This window comes from Canis lupus, chromosome 1 (assembly GCF_048164855.1).
Source record: "Canis lupus baileyi chromosome 1, mCanLup2.hap1, whole genome shotgun sequence".
NCBI lineage: Eukaryota > Metazoa > Chordata > Mammalia > Carnivora > Canidae > Canis > Canis lupus.
Window position 1 is genome coordinate 47,692,877 of NC_132838.1, and position 22,746 is coordinate 47,715,622.

At 45.2% G+C, this 22,746-nt stretch overlaps 1 protein-coding gene across 11 annotated transcripts in view; it reads left to right on the top strand.

Moving 5' to 3' along the window:
* The window catches only part of ARID1B (AT-rich interaction domain 1B), a 434,837-nt gene extending 419,207 nt beyond the window's left edge, over positions 1-15,630 (top strand). For all 11 annotated transcript variants that reach the window (XM_072828796.1, XM_072828832.1, XM_072828804.1 and 8 more), the window contains 5 exons: positions 2,807-2,957; positions 5,377-5,473; positions 7,158-7,941; positions 10,222-10,352; positions 12,480-15,630. In XM_072828796.1, the coding sequence (XP_072684897.1) occupies positions 2,807-2,957; positions 5,377-5,473; positions 7,158-7,941; positions 10,222-10,352; positions 12,480-14,204 (2,888 nt within the window). In that variant the 3' untranslated portion in view covers positions 14,205-15,630. The remainder of the gene's footprint in view (positions 1-2,806; positions 2,958-5,376; positions 5,474-7,157; positions 7,942-10,221; positions 10,353-12,479) is intronic.
* The last annotated feature ends 7,116 nt before the right edge of the window (positions 15,631-22,746 follow it).

Consider the following 22,746-nt stretch of genomic DNA (forward strand, 5'->3'; position numbering starts at 1 on the left):
CCCACTGAGCAGGGAACCTGACTCGGGGCTGGATCCCAGGACCCCGGGATCATGACCTGAGCCAAAAGCAGACACTTAACTGACTGAGCCACCCAGACACTCCTACTTTTTCTTTTTAATGCTCTAGTACTGAATGATTTGTTTCATAATATTTTGCTGTTATAAAAAAGTGGTGCAGTGGTTATTGAATGATGCAGCTCTTTTTTCACACCCATAAGAGTATTTCTATGAAATGGATTCCTAAAAGAATAATGGAATCAAGGGATATGTTTTTTTGTTGTTTTTTTTTTTAGTTTACTGAGTATATTTTACTACATAACAAACTACCACAAAAAGTGGCTTTAAGCACCAATGTTTGGTTATATTTCACAGTTCTATGGTGGGTGGGGTGGCTCTTCTTTCCATGTGTTGTATAAGCTGGGACATTGAGGCTGTCATCTGGAAGCCTGATTGAGAACTCTTCCAGAGCTGGGATGTCACTTGAATGGCTGGTGTCATCCAGAAGCTCTATTGGGAACTCACCTGGAACTGTTGCTTAGGGGCCTCCTCCAGGCACCACTCCATGGAACTTCTTGGGTGCCTCCTGATAGGGTGCATAGGTTACAAGAAGGAGCACTTCAAGAGGACAAGCCCCAGATGCAAGCACATACAACCCTCTGCTGCATCACATTCGCCAGTACCCCATAGGTCAAAGCCAGTCACATGACCGGGCCCAAATTCACTGTGAGCAGGGACTTCATGGGCTGTAAATACCCAGAGATGTGCTTCCTTGGGCTTCACCAAAATAGAGCCCTACCATAGCAGGTATTGACAAAAGTTACACCAATTTAATACTCTTAATGTGAACTCTCACTCCCTTACCAGGAATGATTTTTACCAGTCCTTTTAATATTTGCCAATCAGATTGGGGGAGGGAACAGCCTCATAATGGTTTTAACTTGGATTTCTTTAATTATTAGTGAAGTCACACATTTTTTCATATATTGATTGGCCACTTAGTTTTCTTTTTTCTCTGAATGTCCATTTATTTGTTTGCCTGCTTTTGTAGTCTGATGGTCTTTTTTTACTGATGAAGAATTTTTTGTGTTTGTAGGAACTAAGCCATTTAGTTTTAATTATCCCCATTAATGTCTGTCTGTCTCTGTTTTTACATTTATAAATTGGAGAGTAACATCAAAACTTCCTCTGCTGCATGGTGACTTGAGCTTGAATAAATTAAAGTATAGGAAAGCATACTGCAAAGCACAGTGCATCCCACCCGCGTTCAACTTCATTGTCTGCGCCTCTCTTCCAGCCTAACGATTTCTATCAGTTCACTGCAGTTTAATCAGCTTTTGCTTCATGTAACATAAAAGTAACCTTCCTAGGATGAAGAAAGGTAGTAGTACTGTATATCAATTAAGATTTGCATTAAAATGTTTAATTTGCCCACAGGCAAGTTTTTGGGCTTGACCCAATTTCCTTCAGGCTCTGAGCTGATGCTAATTTGCATATTTGACCTAATTGCCACTCTACGCCCTGGTAGAAATACTTGTATTTCATCCATTCTTGAGTTCTTTTTAATTCCCTTGTGGTTTTCTTTATCCTGATTTTGCAGTGAGTCAGTAGATGGACGTCCATGTTAAAGTTTTTACTTTTTTTCCCCCTCTAAGTGAGGGAACTAATTTTATTCATGCAGTTGACTCTTGAATAATACAGGTTTAAGCTGCACAGGCCCACCTAAACACAGATTTTTTTTTCAATAAATAGATGTACAGTACTGTAAATGTATCTTGTCTTAATGATCTTCTTAACATTTTCTTTTCTTTAGCTTTATTGTAAGGATACATGTAACATGTGAAATATGTGTTACTTGTGTGCATTATCAGTAAGGCTTCTAGTCAGCTGTAGCCTAGGAGTAGTTAAGTTTTGGGGGGAGTCCAGAGTTATACGTAGATTTTCACTTTTGTGGGGGTCAGTGCCCCTAACCCCTACATGAAGGGACACCTGTATGTGCATTTCTTTTCCTCACAACTGCTGCATGAGATGACATTACCAACCTTGTTTTATAGACAAGGAATCCAACTCAGAAGTTGGAAACACAGGAAAGGGCCAGTGTTTGTTTTCTACATTACTTTCTAACAAATTACCACGACCTCTCAGCCTGAAGCAATGTCAGCATAGGATCCCACTTTCCTGGGGACCCTCAGCTCAGAGTCTCCCATTCAGACATCAGGGTGTCAGCCAGGACTGAGCTCGTGCAGTGCAGGGTCCTCTTCAGAGCTTGTGCAGGTTGTTGGCAGTTTTGGTTCCTTGTAGTGGCAGGACTGAGGTCTCGTCATAATGACTCACCTGGGACTCACCACCCTTCCTGACGTAGGGCTCTCTCCCCTGTGTGGTGGGTGCTGTTTCAAGGCCAGCAGGAGGGTGTCTCTGACCTCTAGGTGGATTTAAGGGGCACATATGGATAATCTCCTTTTTAGTTGCCTGCCAGTCAGCTAATTGGTAACTTTAGTTACATCTGTGAAGTCTCGTTAGTTATATAATGTAATCATGGGAGCAGTATCCCCATCATATTGGTGGGTTCTACTCATACTCAAGGGAAGGAGGAGCTCATCCGAGTCCTGTATGCGGGGTGGGGGGTAGGGATCCTGGGGTCCATCTTAACTCCAGACCGTACACTCTTTGGTTTGTATTATTGTAGGCATATTAAGAATAAGATAAATGTCAGCAATACTAAGGGTAACAGAAATGACTAGAAGGGCTGTTTGGGTCCCTTGGTCTTTGAAAATGCTTAACTTTATATCTGTTCTTTAAAATGTTGCAGTGCCTGGAAGCAGTGAGCCCTTCATGACTCAAGGACAGATGCCCGCTAGCAGTATGCAGGACATGTATAACCAAAGTCCTTCTGGCGCGATGTCCAGCCTGGGCATGGGGCAGCGGCAGCAGTTTCCCTACGGAGCCAGTTATGATCGAAGGTGGGTGTCTTCTAAGGTGACCCTAGGAAGGTTTCCTAGACGCTGTACTCTCCTCACACATACATTCCTGACAACATGTAGAGCCTGCTCTCCTCTGGGCTTAAGGACTCTGTGGGGTGGCTGCCTTCAGCAGATGACCTGATCGGGACCATGGGGAAGGCCTCTTGAGAGCTGGCTGGTCCCAAGCAGCGGTGGGCCTCCCAGCATCAGGATGCCCTCCTGGGACAGCCCCTGGCCCCACACCCCCAAACAACACCTCCAGCCTCCTCAGTGGCTCCTCTGGTGTGACCCACCACAAACTCAGGTTCTAAGGCCCCACCCCACCCCCTTCCTGCCTGCGTCTCTTCCTTCGGGAAAGATTTGCTCATGGGGGCTATGCTCGGGCTCTCGGTAAGCTCTGGGAAAAGTCTTCCTGGCTTTGGCTTTCCAGCTGTTGCCATTCTTCTCTGTGAAAATTTTAAACAGCAAGAACACTTTGCTCCTTAGAAAACATCTCTGAGGAAAGCCTCGGCTGTCTTTCTCCAGATGCTTTTCAGGATGGCATCTGGACATTCAGTAGCAAGCTGGGTTTCGGTGCCCATCCAACTTATTTTTACTAAGACAGAAGGAAAGTTGTTGAAAAGTCTCTGAGAGGTAGCAGAAAAGCGGCTTATGGTAGTCGACTTTCTGTGAAGAGGGCCCCTTACCTGTCCCCCTGACTTAAATACAGAAGCACTCAGAAACAAAGTCTTTGACATGATGTTTGTGGTTGTTAAAGAAAATGGAGGCACATTAGAAGGCTCTCTTTCTAACTGTAGCCACAGGGTGAGGACAGCCTCAGCTCCGTTCCCTCAGAATCCGGGGTAGTGGTGATGTTCCTCAGACTCCCTCCTCCAAGCAGCCGACACGCTGGCTGTGGGCGAGGCTTCAGTTGTGAGAGTCGTGAGGTTTCCGCTGGTATAACACAAAGGGGAAGAAAGTTTGAAAATCACTTCCCAAATAAGCTTTCTTTCTGGCATTTTCCATGCACCTGTTTCTTGAGATTACAGAGCCATCACAAGCTTTAATTGATTTGGTACTTGCTAGTAGTTACTAAGAATCCAGACTTCTCGTTCTTACCCTGGCTGTGGTGTGGTGAATGTTTATTTGCGATGTCTGCATTAATCAGTTACCCATCGTCTTGAGTGTACTGGATCAGGGGTTTTATTTAGATTTGTTTTTGAAGATCCAGGAGAGAACCTACCTTTCTTTCTACTTTCTTCTTTTTTTTTTTTTTTTTTTTTTTTTTTTGGCTGATGAGATTGAAAGACCAGTTATCCTAGAACATATATTCTTAGAGGAACTCAGGCAGATGTACTCCTCTGTTTCGTCTAGAATGCTTTCTAGAGCTAGTTTATGTCATTTTGGCTCTACCACTTTAGAGTTTACCTTGTTATGCTTCCTGAAAAGTGTTACTTGTTCAGCTTAAATTTTATCTATGTCAGTTATATTTCTTTCCTCCTAATGTAAGCTTCCTTCTAATTACTAACACCCTTAGCAAACCCTTCCCTTGTATCTGTTTTACCTGCGATGTTCTCAGAATTAATTTATTTTCTTTCTTGTTCTCACTCCTTGACCAGTTTAGGAATATATTCAGTGCAAGCATCTCTTCCTTCCTACAGGATTCAATCGGTATATTAACTTTTATCCCTTTAAACTTCCAATCTGTTGCTCTTTTACACATGCTATTTTTATGGTATTTATAGTTTCTCAGTGTAATAGAAGTTGAAAAATAAATGTTCTTCCTTCCCATTTTTAGATTTAATAGGAGCATATTTAAATCAGCCCTGTCACTTTTTTAAGTCCTCTCTTACATTTTTCTATGGCCTCTTAGGGTCATGGGGCTTCAAAATTTTAAGTAGTTCTGTTTTTACCATTATTAGCTAACTCAGTATCATTTAGATTAATTGTGGAGTACACTTTTTAAAAACTGAACATTTTGTATTCATAATGAGAAAATAAATAGAGATGTTTTCTGTGATTATAGAGCTAAGTTCTGGTAGTCCTAGAAATCCTGCTTTGATTCTTATATTGTTTTTCTTGTCTCTTACTCTCATTAATACCTCCTGTCCTGGTGTTGCATGACGCTCACTACCTGGGTCTGCGTCGGTGGCTGGGTGGGGACTCTCCTCAAAGGCACTGGGTGCCAGCCTGTCCGGCCAGGACTCCTCACACACCTACTAACTAGGAGATTGGCAGCATTCCCAAAATGGGTGTTGCCATCCGTTTAGCTAAAAGTTAAAGTGCTATTTCTGCTCGGCATGCCTCTGTTGGAAGGTGTGTGCAGTGAAGGAAAGACAAAACCACCGAGGGGTGCAGGATTTCCAGAAATGAACTGTTTATTTCTCTCTTGGCCTGAGGTTCTTTGAAAATGAAGTGTTCTTTGAATGCCTCATTCTAGGCATGAACCTTATGGGCAGCAGTACCCAGGCCAAGGCCCTCCCTCAGGACAGCCGCCATATGGAGGACACCAGCCCGGCCTGTATCCACAGCAGCCGGTGAGTTGGCGAGCGGGCATGCAGTTCTGTGCTTTCTGTTTAAAACTCAAACTTGTATTACTTCAGAAGAGTTTTAGAAAGTTAAAAACAAGTAGCATTTATTGAACAATCCTGATACATATGCTTATGCTAGAAAACATTATTAGGATTTTGAAGTCAGCAAATTTTTGAAAGCTCTTGATATATGGTATCCTAAAATAAATATATAACATGTTGTAAAAAGTAAAGGGCATTCAACCTTGTATGTAATAATCAGCCCAAGTAAAGTATAGTTTAAACATACGTCTTTTGTATGCATTGTCCTAACAAATGCCATTTTAGAACAAATTTGTCAATGTTTTAAAGAAGATGTGTAGATAAAAACAATTTAAAAAATTATATACCAATATTGAAAGTTAATCAGCTTTTAAAAAAATAAGATATTAATGACCCCTATATTTTGCCAACATAGGATAGGTTTCTGCTGACTTAACGCAGCCACAGATACTGAATTGTGTAAGATAACTTTGCACTTGTCACTACTGATGCAGAATTTCATGTTATGCTGTGGCTGTTCAGAAGCAGGGATTTCTATTTCTTTTTTTTTTTTTTTTAAGGTGGTATTTATTTAGGGGAGAGAGGGAGAATAAGTGTGAGGAGGGAGGGGCAGAGGGAGAGGGAGAAGGAGGAAGCAGACTCCCTGCTGAGGGGGGAGCCTGATGCAGGGCTCAATCCCATGAACCCACCCACCTGAGATCAAGACTCAAGCCAAACCCAGGAATTGGGACACTCCACTGACTGAGCCACCCAGGTGCCCCAGGAATCTGCTGTTTCTAAACCACATTTCAGGTGTAAGACCTTAGGTGACATAGAGGGGGTTTTAAACATTCAGTTTTACTGGAGCACGTGTGTACAGTGAACTGTATTATTAAGCCAACTGATCCTAAACAATCTCCAAGTAAGGTGGAAGAACACTAATTATTACATCAGCATCTCTCTCACATTGGGAGGATCTCACCCTGATCAAGTGCTGGTACTCAGGATGTCCCCAGGAGGGGAGCCTCGTAACACAGGCTACGTGGGCCCAGCTGTCAGAGCCTGGGACCCATGGGGCTTTCAGGGGAGACTCTGACGTGTACCACTGGAAGTCAGGGTGGGGGCCAGAAGCTGTAGGGTGTCGGATAAGCAGGTCCAGTCTGAGGAGTGGATGCTTGTATGGAGACATTTCTGTAAAGGTAGGCCTAAGAAATCCCTTGAATCCAGGAGCCTTTCAGGCTGGCCCTCGGAAACTCAGGCCATTCCAGTGCGGGTTCTCCTACCTACAGAGGCATCTCTGTGTAGCTCCAGGCCCCCACCCAGCACTGCCCGTGGCAGGGGCACCAAAGCTGTGTCCTCCTGTCATGCAGCCTTGGCAAATGCCAAGGGAAGAAATACAGGAAGAAGAGAGAGGAAGCCTTTCTTTCCCCACAGAAAATTTCAAGCCTGTGCAAACAAATTTTGGAAACCCTCTTTGGAGTCCGTGACGTGGCATTATATAATCCTAAAATGGAGTGCATAAATTGTTAGTCCTTAGTTGTTCTAGGAGCTTCCCCATATTCATTTTGAAATGAACATTCCACCAGGTAATAACTGTTTTGCATAATTTAAGTGTGTGATTATACCTGTAAAAGCACATCAGTATGATTTGTCTTTATATGGATTTCAGAATTACAAACGCCATATGGACGGCATGTATGGGCCTCCAGCCAAACGCCACGAGGGAGACATGTACAACATGCAGTATGGCAACCAACAGCAAGAGATGTATAACCAGTATGGGAGCTCTTACTCCGGACCAGACAGGAGGCCCATCCAGGGACAGTATCCATACCCCTACAACAGAGAGAGGATGCAGGGCCCCGGGCAAATACAGCCCCACGGGATCCCGCCTCAGATGATGGGTGGCCCGATGCAGTCGTCCTCCAGCGAGGGGCCTCAGCAGAGCATGTGGGCGACACGCAACGATATGCCTTATCCCTACCAGAACAGGCAAGGCCCCGGCGGCCCCGCCCAGGCACCTCCTTATCCAGGCATGAACCGCACGGATGATATGATGGTACCTGATCAAAGGATAAATCACGAGAGCCAGTGGCCTTCTCACGTCAGCCAACGTCAGCCTTATATGTCCTCTCCCGCCTCCATGCAGCCCATCACGCGCCCACCTCAGTCATCCTACCAGACGCCGCCATCACTGCCAAATCACATCTCCAGAGCCCCCAGCCCCGCCTCCTTCCAGCGCTCCCTGGAGAGCCGCATGTCTCCAAGCAAGTCTCCCTTTCTGCCATCTCTGAAGATGCAGAAGGTTCTGCCCACCGTCCCCACGCCCCAGGTCACAGGGCCGCCCCCCCAGCCACCCCCCATCAGAAGGGAGATCACCTTTCCTCCTGGCTCAGTCGAGGCGTCGCAGCCAGTCTTGAAACAAAGGCGGAAGATTACCTCAAAAGATATCGGTAAGCATTCCAGGCTTTGTCCTGAAATGAATCCCGGTTGTGATCTAGAATTTTAATTTTAGTTTAGATATAGCTCTTGTTAATCTCAAAGGGATCAAATTCTTATGACGACAAACTATCGAGACATGTTTTTGTACAGGAGCAAGAGCTGGAAGCTGCTAATCTGAGTTAAGAAACAGTGCCAAAGAGGAGCATGAATTAAAACAGTATTTTTACACATGAGTGTTATTTGTGTGAGAGAGTAGAGCTCCAAGTGAGAGACCAGGGGATCCTCATGACTATATTTTGTACTGCATTTTGAGCTCAAAGATTTGGTCTCAACCAAGCACTTAATCTCTGCAGTATGAGCTTAACGGCCAAGAGGCTAATGAAATGCTGAGGTGACCTGAAAAAATTTGAAGGTGAGCCACTCTGTCATTTTGGTAACACCATACAGACAGTGAGCTTCCCTGGGGCAAAGTAGAACCCTGCATATGATAAGTAGATAAATATATAGTATGATATACGGAATTTGATATGTTACGTGTAGAAATGACATGACCCCTATAGCGCTGGTGGATAGGGGCCAAGGAGCTATTTCAGGTGGATGCTCATGTTTACTCACTCTGTTCAGGATGTTCTGAATACTAGTCAGAGATCTGGAATATCTGGGAGAACTCGGTTTTTCTGCATTATTTTTGAAGTACTTTTAATATAGCAAAGGACATTAGAGACCTTGGTTATATTAAAAAAAAGTTTTTTCAAAAACCTCGAAATCACTCGATTTGAAATCATTTACTACAGTGACTAGGAAATCAAAGCTATTAAAGGTTTTCTTCAGCCTTGGGAACTAAGGACATATACAGGCAGAGAGGGGGAGAGAAGTCAGGACTTGTAGAGAGGGCTGCTGGGGCTGAGAAGAAACACAGACAGACACTGAGCACCATTTTCTATGTTGAAATATATATGTGAGGATATGCGCGTGCGTTTGTGTGTTGATGTGTTTCTATGTGTGCGTACGTTTGAATAAATAAACATATTTAAATTTTTATAAAATTTCTTTGCACACGTAGATCAGCATTTGTCGTGAGCCTGGGGAAATTTATGTTCCTTTTTTTAAAAAGAAAGTTTGCTTTTTCTCTTACAAAAGTATTGCCTCTTAGAAAATATGGAAAGTAGATGAAATTAAAATAGAGGTGGAAACCCACAGCCCCCTCCAGCGGGTGTGATTGCTTGCCAGCGTCTGGTGTGGGCTGTTGCTCTGGTGGGTTCTCATCCCACCGGCCTGCTTACGCCATATGCTCCTGCCGATTTCCTGAGAAAGAAATTTCAGACATACGATGGGCCTCTTCTCTTAGTCCCATCTTATGGCAAATCTTGCAAATGTTTTATCTAATCCTTCTGTCTTCTTCAGGAACAGGAAGGGGGAAAAGAAAAGTAGAGCCCTTCTGTTTCCCATCCCCTGGCTCAGAGCAAGCTGTTGAAAAATCCAAGCCTTCAAAGTGCTAATAATTGTCAACAGCGTGTTCTGAGGGCAGAGGCTCAGATAGAAGAGGACAGCAAGGGAATATCAAGACTGTATATCCCAGAATGTGCTGTTTGGGAATTAAATTTTGCCTATATTCTGCGTATTTGCCAGCCTTCCAAAGATGCCACCCCAAGACATTTGTGAATGAAGCAGGCAAAAGAAGACAAATATCATTTCTTGGCTTGACTCAATTATTAACACTCAGCTGCATCATTACAGAGTCTGTTAGGGGCTAAAGGAAACAAATCAGAGATGAGGAAGGGCCGTTGTGCTTAGCCACTGCCACCTCTAGCAGCATGTTGAGCTCATGTTTAACCAACACATCCAAAGGATCATAAATGATGAAAATTTTTTAGTAAACTGTCACCTCCATTTAAAATATGGAAATGATCACGTTTCACCGTGCCTCAGAACATTTGTTTGAAATCAGTATTTAACTCAACATTCGACTTCTTTTGTTGTTGTTTTTTTATAATTTTTAAAAAGATTTTATATATTTGAGAGGAAAAAAAGAGCATGCATGAGAGTGAGCTCACGAGCAGTGGGAGGGGTAGAGGGAGAAACCAACTCCCTGCTGAGCAGGGAGCCCAATGTGGAACTCGATCCCAGGACCCTGGGACCAATACCTGAGCCGAAGGCAGACACTTCACCAACTGAGCCACCCAGGCACCCCTACACTCAGCTTCTCTTTCCTTATTCTTCTGTTATTTTCTTCTGTCCTTTCATGCATAGAGTTAATATTAATTATGCCCTGATCTTTCCCCTGGTTTTAGTTACTCCTGAGGCTTGGCGTGTGATGATGTCCCTTAAGTCAGGTCTTCTAGCTGAAAGTACTTGGGCTCTGGACACTATTAACATTCTCCTGTACGATGACAGCACCGTCGCTACCTTCAGTCTCTCCCAGGTAAGCCAGTAACCCATCCATGGGCCCAAGTGGCTTAAGAAAGGGCTGTAGTGCACAGTGTCAGCAAATGTGAGAGGTGATTGGCGCCCCCAGCGGACGTGGCGGTCCCAGAGAATTGAGTTGGGAATAAGTCACTTCACGCTCTAGTATTAGCACACACATACTTGTTTTTATCACAAAGAAACTATCCCCTTGTGTGCACGCACATATGTGCGTGTGCATGTGCGTGTGGAATAGACTGTAGTAAAGGTGAGTTCCTTAGAATGACTGTCAGCAGGCAGGCGGGAGAGAATCCAAATATATCATCAAGCTGGGACTGGAGTCAGTATTGGGTATGCAGGAGCTTTCTCTGGGACATACCCTGCTTTCTAGGGAGACCAGGCCTCTTTCTTTTAATTAAAAAGAAATGTTATATTATAGAAAATGTAGGTTATAGGGAGAGGTAGAGAGAACAGTTTAATGAACCCCCATAGCCCCATTATTTGGCTGAGATAGTTGTGAACTCAGCGCCAGGAGCGTTTCTTGGTCCATTTCCTCCATTTCTGCCTCTCCACCTTATTTTGAAGCAGTCGTGTGAAAGCCTACTACTTTTAATAAGATTAAAGCACGCCCTTGTCCAGTGGTAGGCCTAATGTAGCTTCCAGTGTAACTGCTAGAAAAGAGAAGGGAGCAGAGGGTTAGGCAAAATGCCCAAGAGCCAACTGAGCTACGAACTTTATTTTTTTAGCTACAAACTTTTAAAGAAATATTTAGAAACAAAAATGAAGAAAGGTAATTCTCCCTACTGTGGATGAACAATTGTCTGCGGGTGAAAAAAGCCCAAACATCTAATTACCTTGCTTCTGTTGACATTGGACCAGAATCTTCCACCTTATGTTCCTTCTCATATTTAAGTCCTCATAGTAGCCCTGAAAGGCAGTTTTTCACTGGATCAGAAGTGTATTAATAAGGTTATAAACATCTCATGAAGTCTATTGTAACAGAAAATACTAAAAACTGTATATACTTCCTTTGCTCAAGTAATGACCTTTCATCCTTAGGTTAGCAGAGTGAACTACTATTGATCACACATTTTAATAACCAGAATTGCTTTAGTGACTTACCCCTTACCCCCAGGGAAAAAGTCAACTTTAAGGGGTGGGAGGGTCCAAACCCCCAGATCTTCACTTGAAAAACTGTGGGATGTGCCTTCATCCCCTAAAAACAGAGTACTTTGTGGGCAGTACTTAAGTGTCCCCTTACTTCTTAATAACAGTTCTAAATCCGCTTTCAAGAAATTGAGAGCAGGATATGACAGTATGGGTGATTTCCAAAACACCTATCATTGAAGAATCCTTCTGTACTTACCTGTCCTCTACCCACCCAGATGTGGTGGGGTGGGCATTGAGGGAGGAGAGCTGGGCAGTGGCTAATCACAGGGTTATCGGTTTTCTCGAGCCAAACATTTGCTTACGGGACACAAAACTGATTCTCAGAGTTGCTTTTGTCTTTCAGCTGCAGTTGTGAGAGCTGCAATGTAAAAGTGCATTCTACGAGACATTCTAATTCATTTATCAGGGACTAAATTGATTTGTTTTTAATTTTCTGTGTTTATGAGCTACTACATTGCTGAAATTATCTTCTCCCAAAGATATATGGAGGATGTAAATTAGAGTAACCTATGGCACCTGAGACAAAAATAACCGTAAAATCCTAACAATAATAACCATAAAAATCCAGGCAAGCAAGTCTCAGATAAAATAGCAGAAGAGAACAGACTCACTTTGGGTGAATGAGTCTATAAAATCCAGGTTCCCACTCTTCTAGTATAGAGCACCTCGTACCTAAATGAGAAGAAAAGACAATATTAAAAAATAAGAAAATAACAGTGAAGGTTTCATACTGAAGGAGTGGGAAAGTAAGCAGCAAATAGAAAGCATGGTAAACGTTGGCTTCGTTAACAATATAAAATTCAGGGAGACCTTTCTAACTCGTGTGTAGTCTCTCTTTGGCCTAGCCAACAAGGAATTAAAACATGTGAAAATTACCCTTAAAAAAAATGTGTTGGTAGCCACCAGGATTGACCCTTTTCAGTCCTTCCTGACCTGATGACATTGTACCCGCTCTTGTTCTTGTCCTTCCTTCTAGTTGTCTGGATTTCTCGAACTTTTAGTAGAGTACTTTAGGAAATGCCTAATTGACATCTTTGGAATTCTGATGGAATACGAGGTGGGAGACCCCAGCCAGAAAGCACTTGATCACAATGCAGTGAAGAGAGACGATGGCCAGTCGTCGGCTGACGATTCCGGGAAAGAGGAGGATGACACCGAGTGCGTGGACGAAGAGGACGAGGAGGATGAGGACGAGGACGAGGAGGACAGCGGGAAGCCAGAGACGGAGAGGAGCAGCGTGACTCTGGCCTCTCCCACTGCCCCCGCAGATCCAAAGGAGAAGCCCCGGCAGGCCAGTAAGTTCGACAAGCTGCCCATAAAGATAGTCAAAAAGAACAACCTGTTTGTCGTCGACCGGTCGGACAAGCTGGGTCGCGTCCAGGAGTTCAACAGTGGGCTTCTCCACTGGCAGCTCGGTGGCGGCGACACCACCGAGCACATCCAGACTCACTTTGAGAGCAAGATGGAAATCCCTCCTCGTAGGCGTCCGCCTCCTGCTCTAAGCTCCGCAGGTAGGAAGAGAGAGCAAGAAGGAAGAGGGGAGGCTGAGGAGCAGCAAGAGAAAAGCATCATCGCAACCATCGACGATGTCCTGTCTGCTCGGCCGGGGGCGCTGCCTGAAGACGCGAACCCCGGCACCCAGACGGAGAGCGGTAAGTTCCCCTTTGGGATACATCAAGCCAAAAGTCACCGGAACATCAAGCTGCTGGAGGACGAGCCAAGGAGCCGAGACGAGACTCCTCTCTGCACCATCGCGCACTGGCAGGATTCCCTGGCCAAGCGCTGTATCTGTGTGTCCAATATTGTCCGTAGCTTGTCTTTTGTGCCTGGCAACGACGCCGAGATGTCCAAACATCCAGGCTTGGTGCTGATCCTGGGGAAGCTGATTCTTCTTCACCACGAGCATCCGGAGAGGAAGCGAGCGCCGCAGACCTATGAGAAAGAGGAAGACGAGGACAAAGGGGTGGCCTGCAGCAAGGATGAGTGGTGGTGGGACTGCCTGGAGGTCTTAAGGGACAACACGTTAGTCACATTGGCCAACATTTCTGGGCAGCTAGACTTGTCTGCTTACACAGAGAGCATCTGCTTGCCGATTTTGGATGGCTTGCTGCACTGGATGGTGTGCCCGTCTGCAGAGGCACAAGACCCCTTTCCAACGGTGGGACCCAACTCTGTCCTGTCGCCACAGAGACTCGTCCTGGAGACCCTCTGTAAACTCAGTATCCAGGACAACAATGTGGACCTGATCTTGGCCACGCCTCCATTTAGTCGTCAGGAGAAATTCTATGCGACGTTAGTTAGGTACGTTGGGGATCGCAAAAACCCAGTCTGTCGAGAAATGTCCATGGCTCTCTTATCGAACCTTGCCCAAGGGGACGCACTGGCGGCAAGGGCGATAGCCGTGCAGAAAGGGAGCATTGGAAACTTGATAAGCTTCCTAGAGGATGGGGTCACCATGGCCCAGTATCAGCAGAGCCAGCATAACCTCCTGCACATGCAGCCCCCGCCTCTAGAACCACCTAGCGTGGACATGATGTGCAGGGCGGCCAAGGCTCTGCTGGCCATGGCCAGGGTGGACGAGAACCGCTCGGAATTCCTTCTGCACGAGGGCCGGTTGCTGGATATCTCGATATCAGCCGTCCTGAACTCTCTGGTGGCGTCTGTCATCTGTGATGTACTGTTTCAGATCGGGCAGTTATGACACCCGTGAGAAGGCAGCATGTGTGAGTGAAGACTAGAGGCTCCCGTATAACTGGCTGTTTTCTGTTCTTTATCCAGCGTAGGAAGAAGGAAAAGAAAATCTCTGCTCCTCTGCCCCAGTCACTATTTACCAATTGGGAATTAAAGAAATAATTAATTCGAACAGTTATGAAATTAATATTTGCTGTCTGTGTGTATAAGTACATCCTTTGGGGGGTTTTTATTTTGTTTTTGTTTTTGTTTTTTTTTAACCAAAGTTGCTGTCTAGTACATTCAAAGGTCACTTTTTGTTTTTCACAGATTTTCTTTTTAATGTTCTTTTCCATGTTGTATTGCATTTTTTTTTTTGGGAAGCAAATTGACTTTAATGAAAAAAATTGTGGCAAAAGATGCTAAGATGGGAAAATTTCACCACACTGAGGCAAAAAGGTGAAAAATTATCAACTTCTAGGCATGTTATTCTTCAGATAATGAAAAAAAAAAAACTGTATCCCATCACCCAAAGCTCTGTGCAATAGAAACTTCTAGAGATGTAGGAATAGGGGCTCAAGGAGGTGTGTCAGTCAGTAGTCAAACTATAAAATGATACTGGTTTCTCCACAGAAAAATGGTTACATGAGGCTAGGAGCAAAACCAATGTTTTTTTAAGTTAAGATTGAAAATACATACGTGACAACGATCAACGGAAACTGCTTCCTCACCACTACCGTCATGTCTGCTGTCTGTCATTTGCCTTCCACATGGCAGTTCTTCACAATTCCTTTAATCATTTTTTAAATATTTTTTTTTACTGCCTATGGGCTGTGATGTATATAGAAGTTGTACATTAAACATACCCTCATTTTTTCTTTTCTTTTCTTTTTTTTTTTTTTTTTAGTACAAAGTTTTTAGTTTCTTTTTCATGATGTGGTAACTACGAAGTGATGGTAGATTTAAATAATTTTTTATTTTTATTTTATATATTTTTTCATTAGGGCCATATCTCCAAAAAAAAAAAAAAAAAAAAAGAAAGAAAAAATACAAAAAACAAAAACAAACAAAAAAAAAAAAACCACAAAAAAAAGAGGGTAATGTACAAGTTTCTGTATGTATAAAGTCATGCTCTATTTCGGGAGAGCAGCTGATCACAATTTGCTTCATGAATCAAGGTGTGGAAATGGTTGCATATGGATTGATTTAGACTATGGTTACCAGTACAGACAAAAAAGGAAAAAATACAGCTAAAAGGAAGAAACACAACTTCAAAGATTTTTCAGTGACGAGAATCCACATTTGTATTTCAAGATAATGTAGTTTAAAAAAAAAAAAAAGAAAAAAACTTGATGTAAATTCCTCCTTTTCCTCTGGCTTAATGAATATCATTTATTCAGTATAAAATCTTTATATGTTCCACATGTTAAGAATAAATGTACATTAAATCTTGTTAAGCACTGTGATGGGTGTTCTTGAATACTGTTTTAGTTCCTTCCAGTGGTTTCATAGTAACCAAGTTGTTCACAAGAACTAGGGGGAACCCAGCTGTGTACTAACATAGTCCTCATCACCAAACCCGGAGGTCGGGAGGGACCTTAAGGGGATCACCTGCTTTAGAGTGGGGAGCAACGGTTTGATTTTCTCAAAGTATTTAGCGAATTAGTCTTTGAAGCAATCGACTCTAAGACACTGAGGCATGAGAATGTTCGGTGTATATGGGAGATGGCTGCCAGCCCAGGAGCTCACTGGCCTGACGATGTAACACTCTGCCTTTTACTAACCTACCATCTTGATTTTAATCAGAGTTCAATCTAGTCCATGTTTTTTCTGTGTGCCTCAGAGGTATTTCGCATTTAGTTAACTCCACGTGTATAATATTTATATTGTGCAATGTTAAAAAAGAATATGTTATATTGTATGTGGTGTACATAGTGCAAAGTGATTATTTCTATTTCAGGGCATATTAATATTCTCATATTCCTTCCTACCTGGTGCACAGTAGCTTTTTAATACTAGTCACTTCTAATTTAAACTCTTTCTTCCCGGGTCCTTGACTGTTATTGTGTGACACTCAATTTCTTTGAAACTGCTGCAGAATTAAGTGGTTAGTGGACACCCTTCTGACTCTACCTCTTCACCACCCCACCAGTCCCAGCACACTCAAACACCCCAAGTCCTCTCGCCAGACCGTGGCCCAGGGTCGTGCACAGAAGAGTCAGACCAGAGCACGCAGCTGCGACCAGTGTGTGAAACGTGACTCTAGTGTCATGAGAACCCGATTTTTCTGCGAGCAGTGTCCTCATCTGTCAACCCCCACATTACTCACACAATCTTCGTACTTAATGCAGCCAAATATATGTTGAATTTAAAAAACCCATTTATAACTCTACTTTAAATACATCTGCTTGCTAAGAACAGATTTTAGTGCTCTGAGCTTCAAATACGAAGATTTGTACGAGGGAACTCGGTAGGAGTCTAACTGCTCTCTTACAGAGCATGAATACAAGGTGTATACAGACTCTGAAGTCATCTAATACCCCGATTCTTTTGTCATTCAAAAAAGTAAAATCATTACAAAAGACTGTTGTTGTCATGGTTTGAGTTGTAATCAATACCTAGAGTCTGACCATTGAGCAACAAGTTTTTACATACTGATATGCAATGTAACCTCTAGAATAATCCAGGAAGACTTTAGCATCCTTTCTACATTCACCCCAGAATCAAGACTGCAGAAGCCCATGAAGAATTTACAGCCTGCCTGAGATCATCCTGCCTACAAACTGAGTTATTGCTTTGTCCTAAAAGTTAGTTGGTTTTTTTTCCCCTAAGAGGCTTTTCAGAAATTTACAGGATGCCCGTACTTTAAATGTGTACAAAAAGAAAAAAAAAAAAAAAAAGATAAAAATAAAGGTGCAAAGAAAGTTTAGTATTTTGGAATGGTGCTATAAAGTTGAATCTGTTGGTATTTGAGTGCATTTTTTTAATGTCACATAAGAGGTATTGGGTGGCATGTGCTCAGAAATAACTATTTGAATGTTTTGTCTGAGGTTGAGAGTGGTAGAGAATCTGTTTTTATTGGCAAAGGTGGCCTATTCAGAAACTAGTTATGCTGTTTTTGAAAAGTTAGAATAGAGCATGGTTTTCTAAGGGCGGGTGGGTATGAGCAGTTGGATGATACAGTGTAAGCTATTAACTACCTCTTTTATGGAAAGAATATGGCCTTTGCCCTGAAATCCATCCATTTAAAAACTGCTGGAAATCTTTCCTTCCCTGTCAAACCCTGTGGACCAATTCCCATTATCTGTTCACCTGCAAGGAAGCAGAGAAGGTATTACAACTGAGCCCAAAGTGACGCCCCAAACAACCCGGTTTCTTCTCACTGAGTTGCGTTTCACTTCTTTATCGGAGAGCTCGAAGCCCAGCCGCCCCACAGCCCCGCCCTCCCCGCCACCCCATCAGCATCACACCGGGGGGACCTCCTGGCCAGCCCAGAGCCGTCTCCGGTGTCGGTACCCGAGCTGCCAGGCTGTCTCCTTATTCACCAGCTCGGCAGAGGTGTCGGGCGCCCGCTGCGTGCCCGGCTCTGTTCTAGGCTCCGAGGAGTCCCTCGTGATCCGAGACCCTGTTTCCAATCGCGTGATAGTTTTGGGTCAGACACGTACAGGGACAGTCTTCCGAATGGGGTGCTTACGTGCTGAGAGCACGTAGTGCATTTCGGTTGACCCAAAACCAAAGGAAGGCTCTGGCTGTTAGCCCCTCAGAGTGCGGCCGGAAGAGCTGGACCGAGGAGCGAGGAGCCGGGAGCCAAGGCGCAGCGTCGGGCTCGGGACCCAGTGACGCCTGGCCGCTTGGTAGGGCCGCGGAAATGCAGGAATCCTCGGAAACTGCAGGACGACCCTCTGTAAGTCCCACAGAGCCCCCCGCCCCTCTCCGTGTCCGTGTGTCCGTGCCCGGCCCCCGCTGGTGTGCCCGGGGCCTCTCAAATGCCACAGCCCGATTACCAAGTTAATTCACTTTGGGATTTAAACATAAATGCTGAGGGGGAGCTGGGGTGGGGGGTCCATCCAATGAGTTTTTCCTGAGTCTGATTTCAGGGGCTTGAAGTTTTACCCCAGCTTTTTCAAAGTACAGTCAGAAAAGGAAGCGATCTCAAAACAAAACAAAACAAAACAAACCCGCCAGAGACTCCTGACCTAGTCTCCTCTTGGCCATCTGTAATCCATATTACCGCAGCAAAAACTGAGAAATCCTGCAAAAAAGAAGCCTGTGTATCCCAAACATTTCCTGACTTCATTAATCTTGGACCCTTTTTTCTTCCCCCTGTGACGTTGCTGCAGAGCTTCAGTAGATAATCCGCACTAGCCCGAGACCCTGCCTCCCTTCTAAGCCACGTCGCTTGCTTGTCCAGAGTCCGTTATTCCCTAACCTCAAACTGAGTCGTCCTCATTGAGAGGACCTCTCTGTGACCTTGAACCAAGGTACTTAAATTCTTTGAGCCTGTTTCCTGATCCATAATACGGGGGTGATGCTGACCTCTGGATGGGCGAGGATTACAGGAGATAATTATGCAAAGACCTGGTAACCTGTGTGATCACTGTGTAGTCCTCCTGCGCATGCGCTTGCTCACACACACACACACACATACACACACACACACACACACACGCTCTGCCTTTGGTGGGTACCTTCAGGCAGGTTTCACAGAAATTTAAAATCTTGCCTAAGAGAATATCTTCTCTGGTTTTCCTAACCAGCCACACAGTTTCGTGTTACTTTTTTGGTTTTAGTTTTCTAGAATAAGCCATAGAGCCTTGGTCACTTGACTGCCTGTGTCTGGTGGGCAAGGTGATGATGCTGAATTTCTCTCACGCAGCTTGGTTTGGGGACTTGGGCATCCAGAGGTGGGGGAAGACCTCCCCTTTAGCTTCACGGGCCTGGGGAGGCGTATTTGGAATACAGCCGTGCCCTGGGCTCGCCCTTTCGTGCCCTCCTCGAAGGGAACAGTGGCTAGGAACATCTTTCAAGGCTCATGTGGCAGGTGGCCAACCCCAGTGTTTGATTTTGCTGTTCCTTTGCATCGGGCGTACAGAGCAGAGAGCTCTGCCGGAGAAAGGAGCTCTAATCTTCACACTCAGCTGGACACGGGCCATGTTCCCATGGGCTACCAAAAAGGAATTCAGGACGCCCTGCATTTCCATGCAGGCTTAAGGTCAGGTAAATCCATGAACCTTGAGCTTTGATCTTCCACGTAGATTTGGTATTTAGGTGGCCGAAGATCTGTATGCTCCAAGTACGCACGTAGATTTTTCCAAAGACTTAAGAAACCTAAACTTGGATTCAGCCCCTTGAAGATATCCTTGTCCAAACAAAAGCAGTTTCTTAAGGCAAAAAACCGGCAGCATTTATAACACCGCTTCCTAGCAAGTGGTAATTATTTCACATTCGGATGTTTTTTTTGCGCTTGAAGGAATTTCATGGCTATTAGTTGTCTTCACAGAAGCCTTGGTATAGAACATTATAACATCCTTTCTCTAGAAACAGAAGCCTAGGCTGACACGCAAAGTGGCTGGAACCAAACTGAGACCTCCCCTTTCCAAGAACGTATATTTGCCTAAGAAATGTTTCCAGCTCTATGCAAAATCCAGAGGATCCGAGGACTTCTAAAGCAGAAGCCATGGTGTACGTTGGTCACAGATGAGAGGGGGCGAGGGGTCTCTTGTAAAACATCATCTAGATGTGATGTCATATGCTCACTTTACGTCTGTGCTTCTATTAAAGGGAACATAGTCCAAATTTACAACAAAATCTGGAAAGTCTGGGCAGTGCTCTGTCCTGTACAAGAGACTCCTCCAAGAGTCTCTCCTTAAGCGGCCTTCTCAAGAGCTTCATCTGTTTGTGTCGTGTTGAGACACAGATGTAACTGTCACCTGGTCCCTGGTGTAAGCACCCCGGGGTACAGTTCTGTCCTCCCAGGCTTTCTCGGGCCTCCATCCTCATCCCCATGCCCAAGGGCGTGGTGAATTCCCACAGGGAACTCAAGATTACATCCCTACTGGACACGAGGCCCGCTACCAGAGACCGAGATCCCCAGAAGATGTCAGACTTCCTGCCTTTCTGGACCTTCAGGTAGACTGCAAAACTTGTACTGGAATTTAAATGTCTTCAGAAAGTTGGGCCCATGGGCTTTCATGGATGACACTTGATGAGAAATTGGAATTAACCAAACCCCGGGTAGCTTTGAAAATTGAAACTCCTCATCACCCAGGGAAGGGGCCTGTCCGGTAGGAATTGGCATGCCGTTCAGCCCTGTTTTCTCCAATGCTCTTGGACGCTTCGCTAGCTTGGCGGCTGTGAGAACATTCTCTCTAACAAATGACCTCTTCGGTGCCCCTGTCAGACAACATTTTGGCTCTTAATTTCATAATCTGTTCTGTTTCCCTTTGCATTCACCCATTGTGACTCAGAAGACACCTGAGGAGTAAAAGGGGACATATGGGGATGACACCAGTTGCATATGTTTGGATCATGGCTTTAAAAATGCTGGTCTCATACAAGAGGCTATTTGTTCCCACGGGGGAAAAAAGTGACACGGTATCTTCTACACATTGAAGATGAATACACTTTTAGCATGATAAAAAAAAAATTACCCATAAGTGCAATGCTTGTTTTGTTGGTTCAGTGTATCTTTCACCAAATGGTGTGAACATATGGCCAGTGCTTCTCTTGGCCATAAGATCTGAAGGGAGAAGACTCCTGATGGCGAGAAGCCACAGTGATTTATCGAGATGAGTCGCAATTCCAGAGGGAGCTTCGAGTGAAGGCCTCTCTCAGCCAACTTCTCATGTGCAGTCCCCTCTCCCCCATTTAACATTTGATGTCTGCTTTGGTGGGTAGATTGGGATGCATCTGGAAAAAAAAAATTGGTTTTGTTAATTAGTGGAATCTCATCGTGGTGGGCCTTGTTTTCAAAAATTAAATTTGATATTAGTTTGGGGGCTCAGAGCACTGAGCAATCAAACCTTGATATGAACTGGCATCTCTTCCCATCCACTCCGAATCTGTCTTTAAGGGCCGTTGTTAAATGGTGAGATTTTTAAGTGCCTGTAAATCATTTTCACAGTCTCATGCTCGTCTGGGGTATTGAACTTACATTTTTGGAGAACATTCCTCAAAGCCTCCTGTCTGGCATCTCTTATGGAGGTGGGGGTGAGAAGTCTGTTGTTTGCGATTTGCTCAAAAGCACATGGGAAACCCCACTTAGGTGGAGCCCCGCCGAGAGATTTCTCAGCTCTCCCATCATCCCTGGGAGAGACCTGCTCTCCTGACTCAGCAGACAAGCCCCTGCTTCCCCTCGCCGGCCCTCGTCACCTCCAGAACAGACAGCTTCTGACCCTCCCGCCCCTGTACCTGTCATGGGGGAGAAAGACCCAGGCTTTCAGGGGACGAGGTTTCTGGTGTTCTCTCATGACCAGTCTAGGGACCCTAACTCCTGGTTTGCTCCACGCCTGGTCTGTGTGGTTCCCATCAGCATAACGGTGGGCAAAGCCCAAGCCCACAGTCTACCATACGATAGGCATCAAATAAACCATGGCAATCTCATTCTGAAAACATCGTCACCTGCCTAATTGGGGCCACACACGTCAGCAGGTAAGGACCATTCAGTCCGATGCATGTTGCAGGGGATACAGGAGAGGAACCCGGCCCAGGTTGGAGGGGGCAACCTGGGAAGCCTTCCTGTAGGAGATGGCATGAGTTCAAATGAGGCTAAGAAACGGAGAAGTCGTTCTTCCCCAGGAATAGTGCCCATCCTATGGGAGATGAGAGTTATGAAAGATCTCTGGGCATTCAGGGACCAAAAAGAAATCCAGAATTGTTCCATTGCAGGTTTCGAGGCGGTCTGAGGGAGGAGCTGGGGTGGGGTGCCACGAGGAGACTGGGGAGTTAAGCAAGGACGAGACCACAGGAGTCCTGCATCCCCCTGGAAAAGCGGGCCTTGGCAGGTCCCTGAAAGACTTGAACAGTAGTGAGACCCTCCGTGACAACTAGTTGGGAACCAGAGGAGTGAAACCAGCGGTGGAAAATCATCAGGACTTCACAGTGTCCAGCAAGGGGCGCTGAGGGCCAAGTGAGGCCCAAGTGGCTGTCGGCTAAGGAGGGTGAGCAGCCTTTGGAACATGGGACAGACCCTGGGATGTTGGGGACATGGGGCCTGGTGATTGTACAGTCAGAGGAAGGGGACGGAAAGGCCGTTCCTGGCATGGGTCCCTCCGAGTGGGGTGGCCAGTCCTTGGGCAGGGGACCAGCTGTGAGCCTCAGGGACGCCCTCTGCTTGCGGCACAGTGGTCTCCGAAGGCGTCCAGCCCCTCGGGATGGGGTGGGCTGCCGGCACAGGGCAGTCGCGGTGGTTACCAGCTGACCCCGGGTGAGGACATGATCCGGGAGGGCCCTAGGTCTGTGCAAAGGTCTTTCAAAGCAGAGTCAAAGGGGATGTGAAGGTGTGACCCAGAGGGCCGTCAGGAGGTGCTGGGCCGCGGGCCCTGAAGGTGGAGGACGGCGGCGCCGGGGTGTGG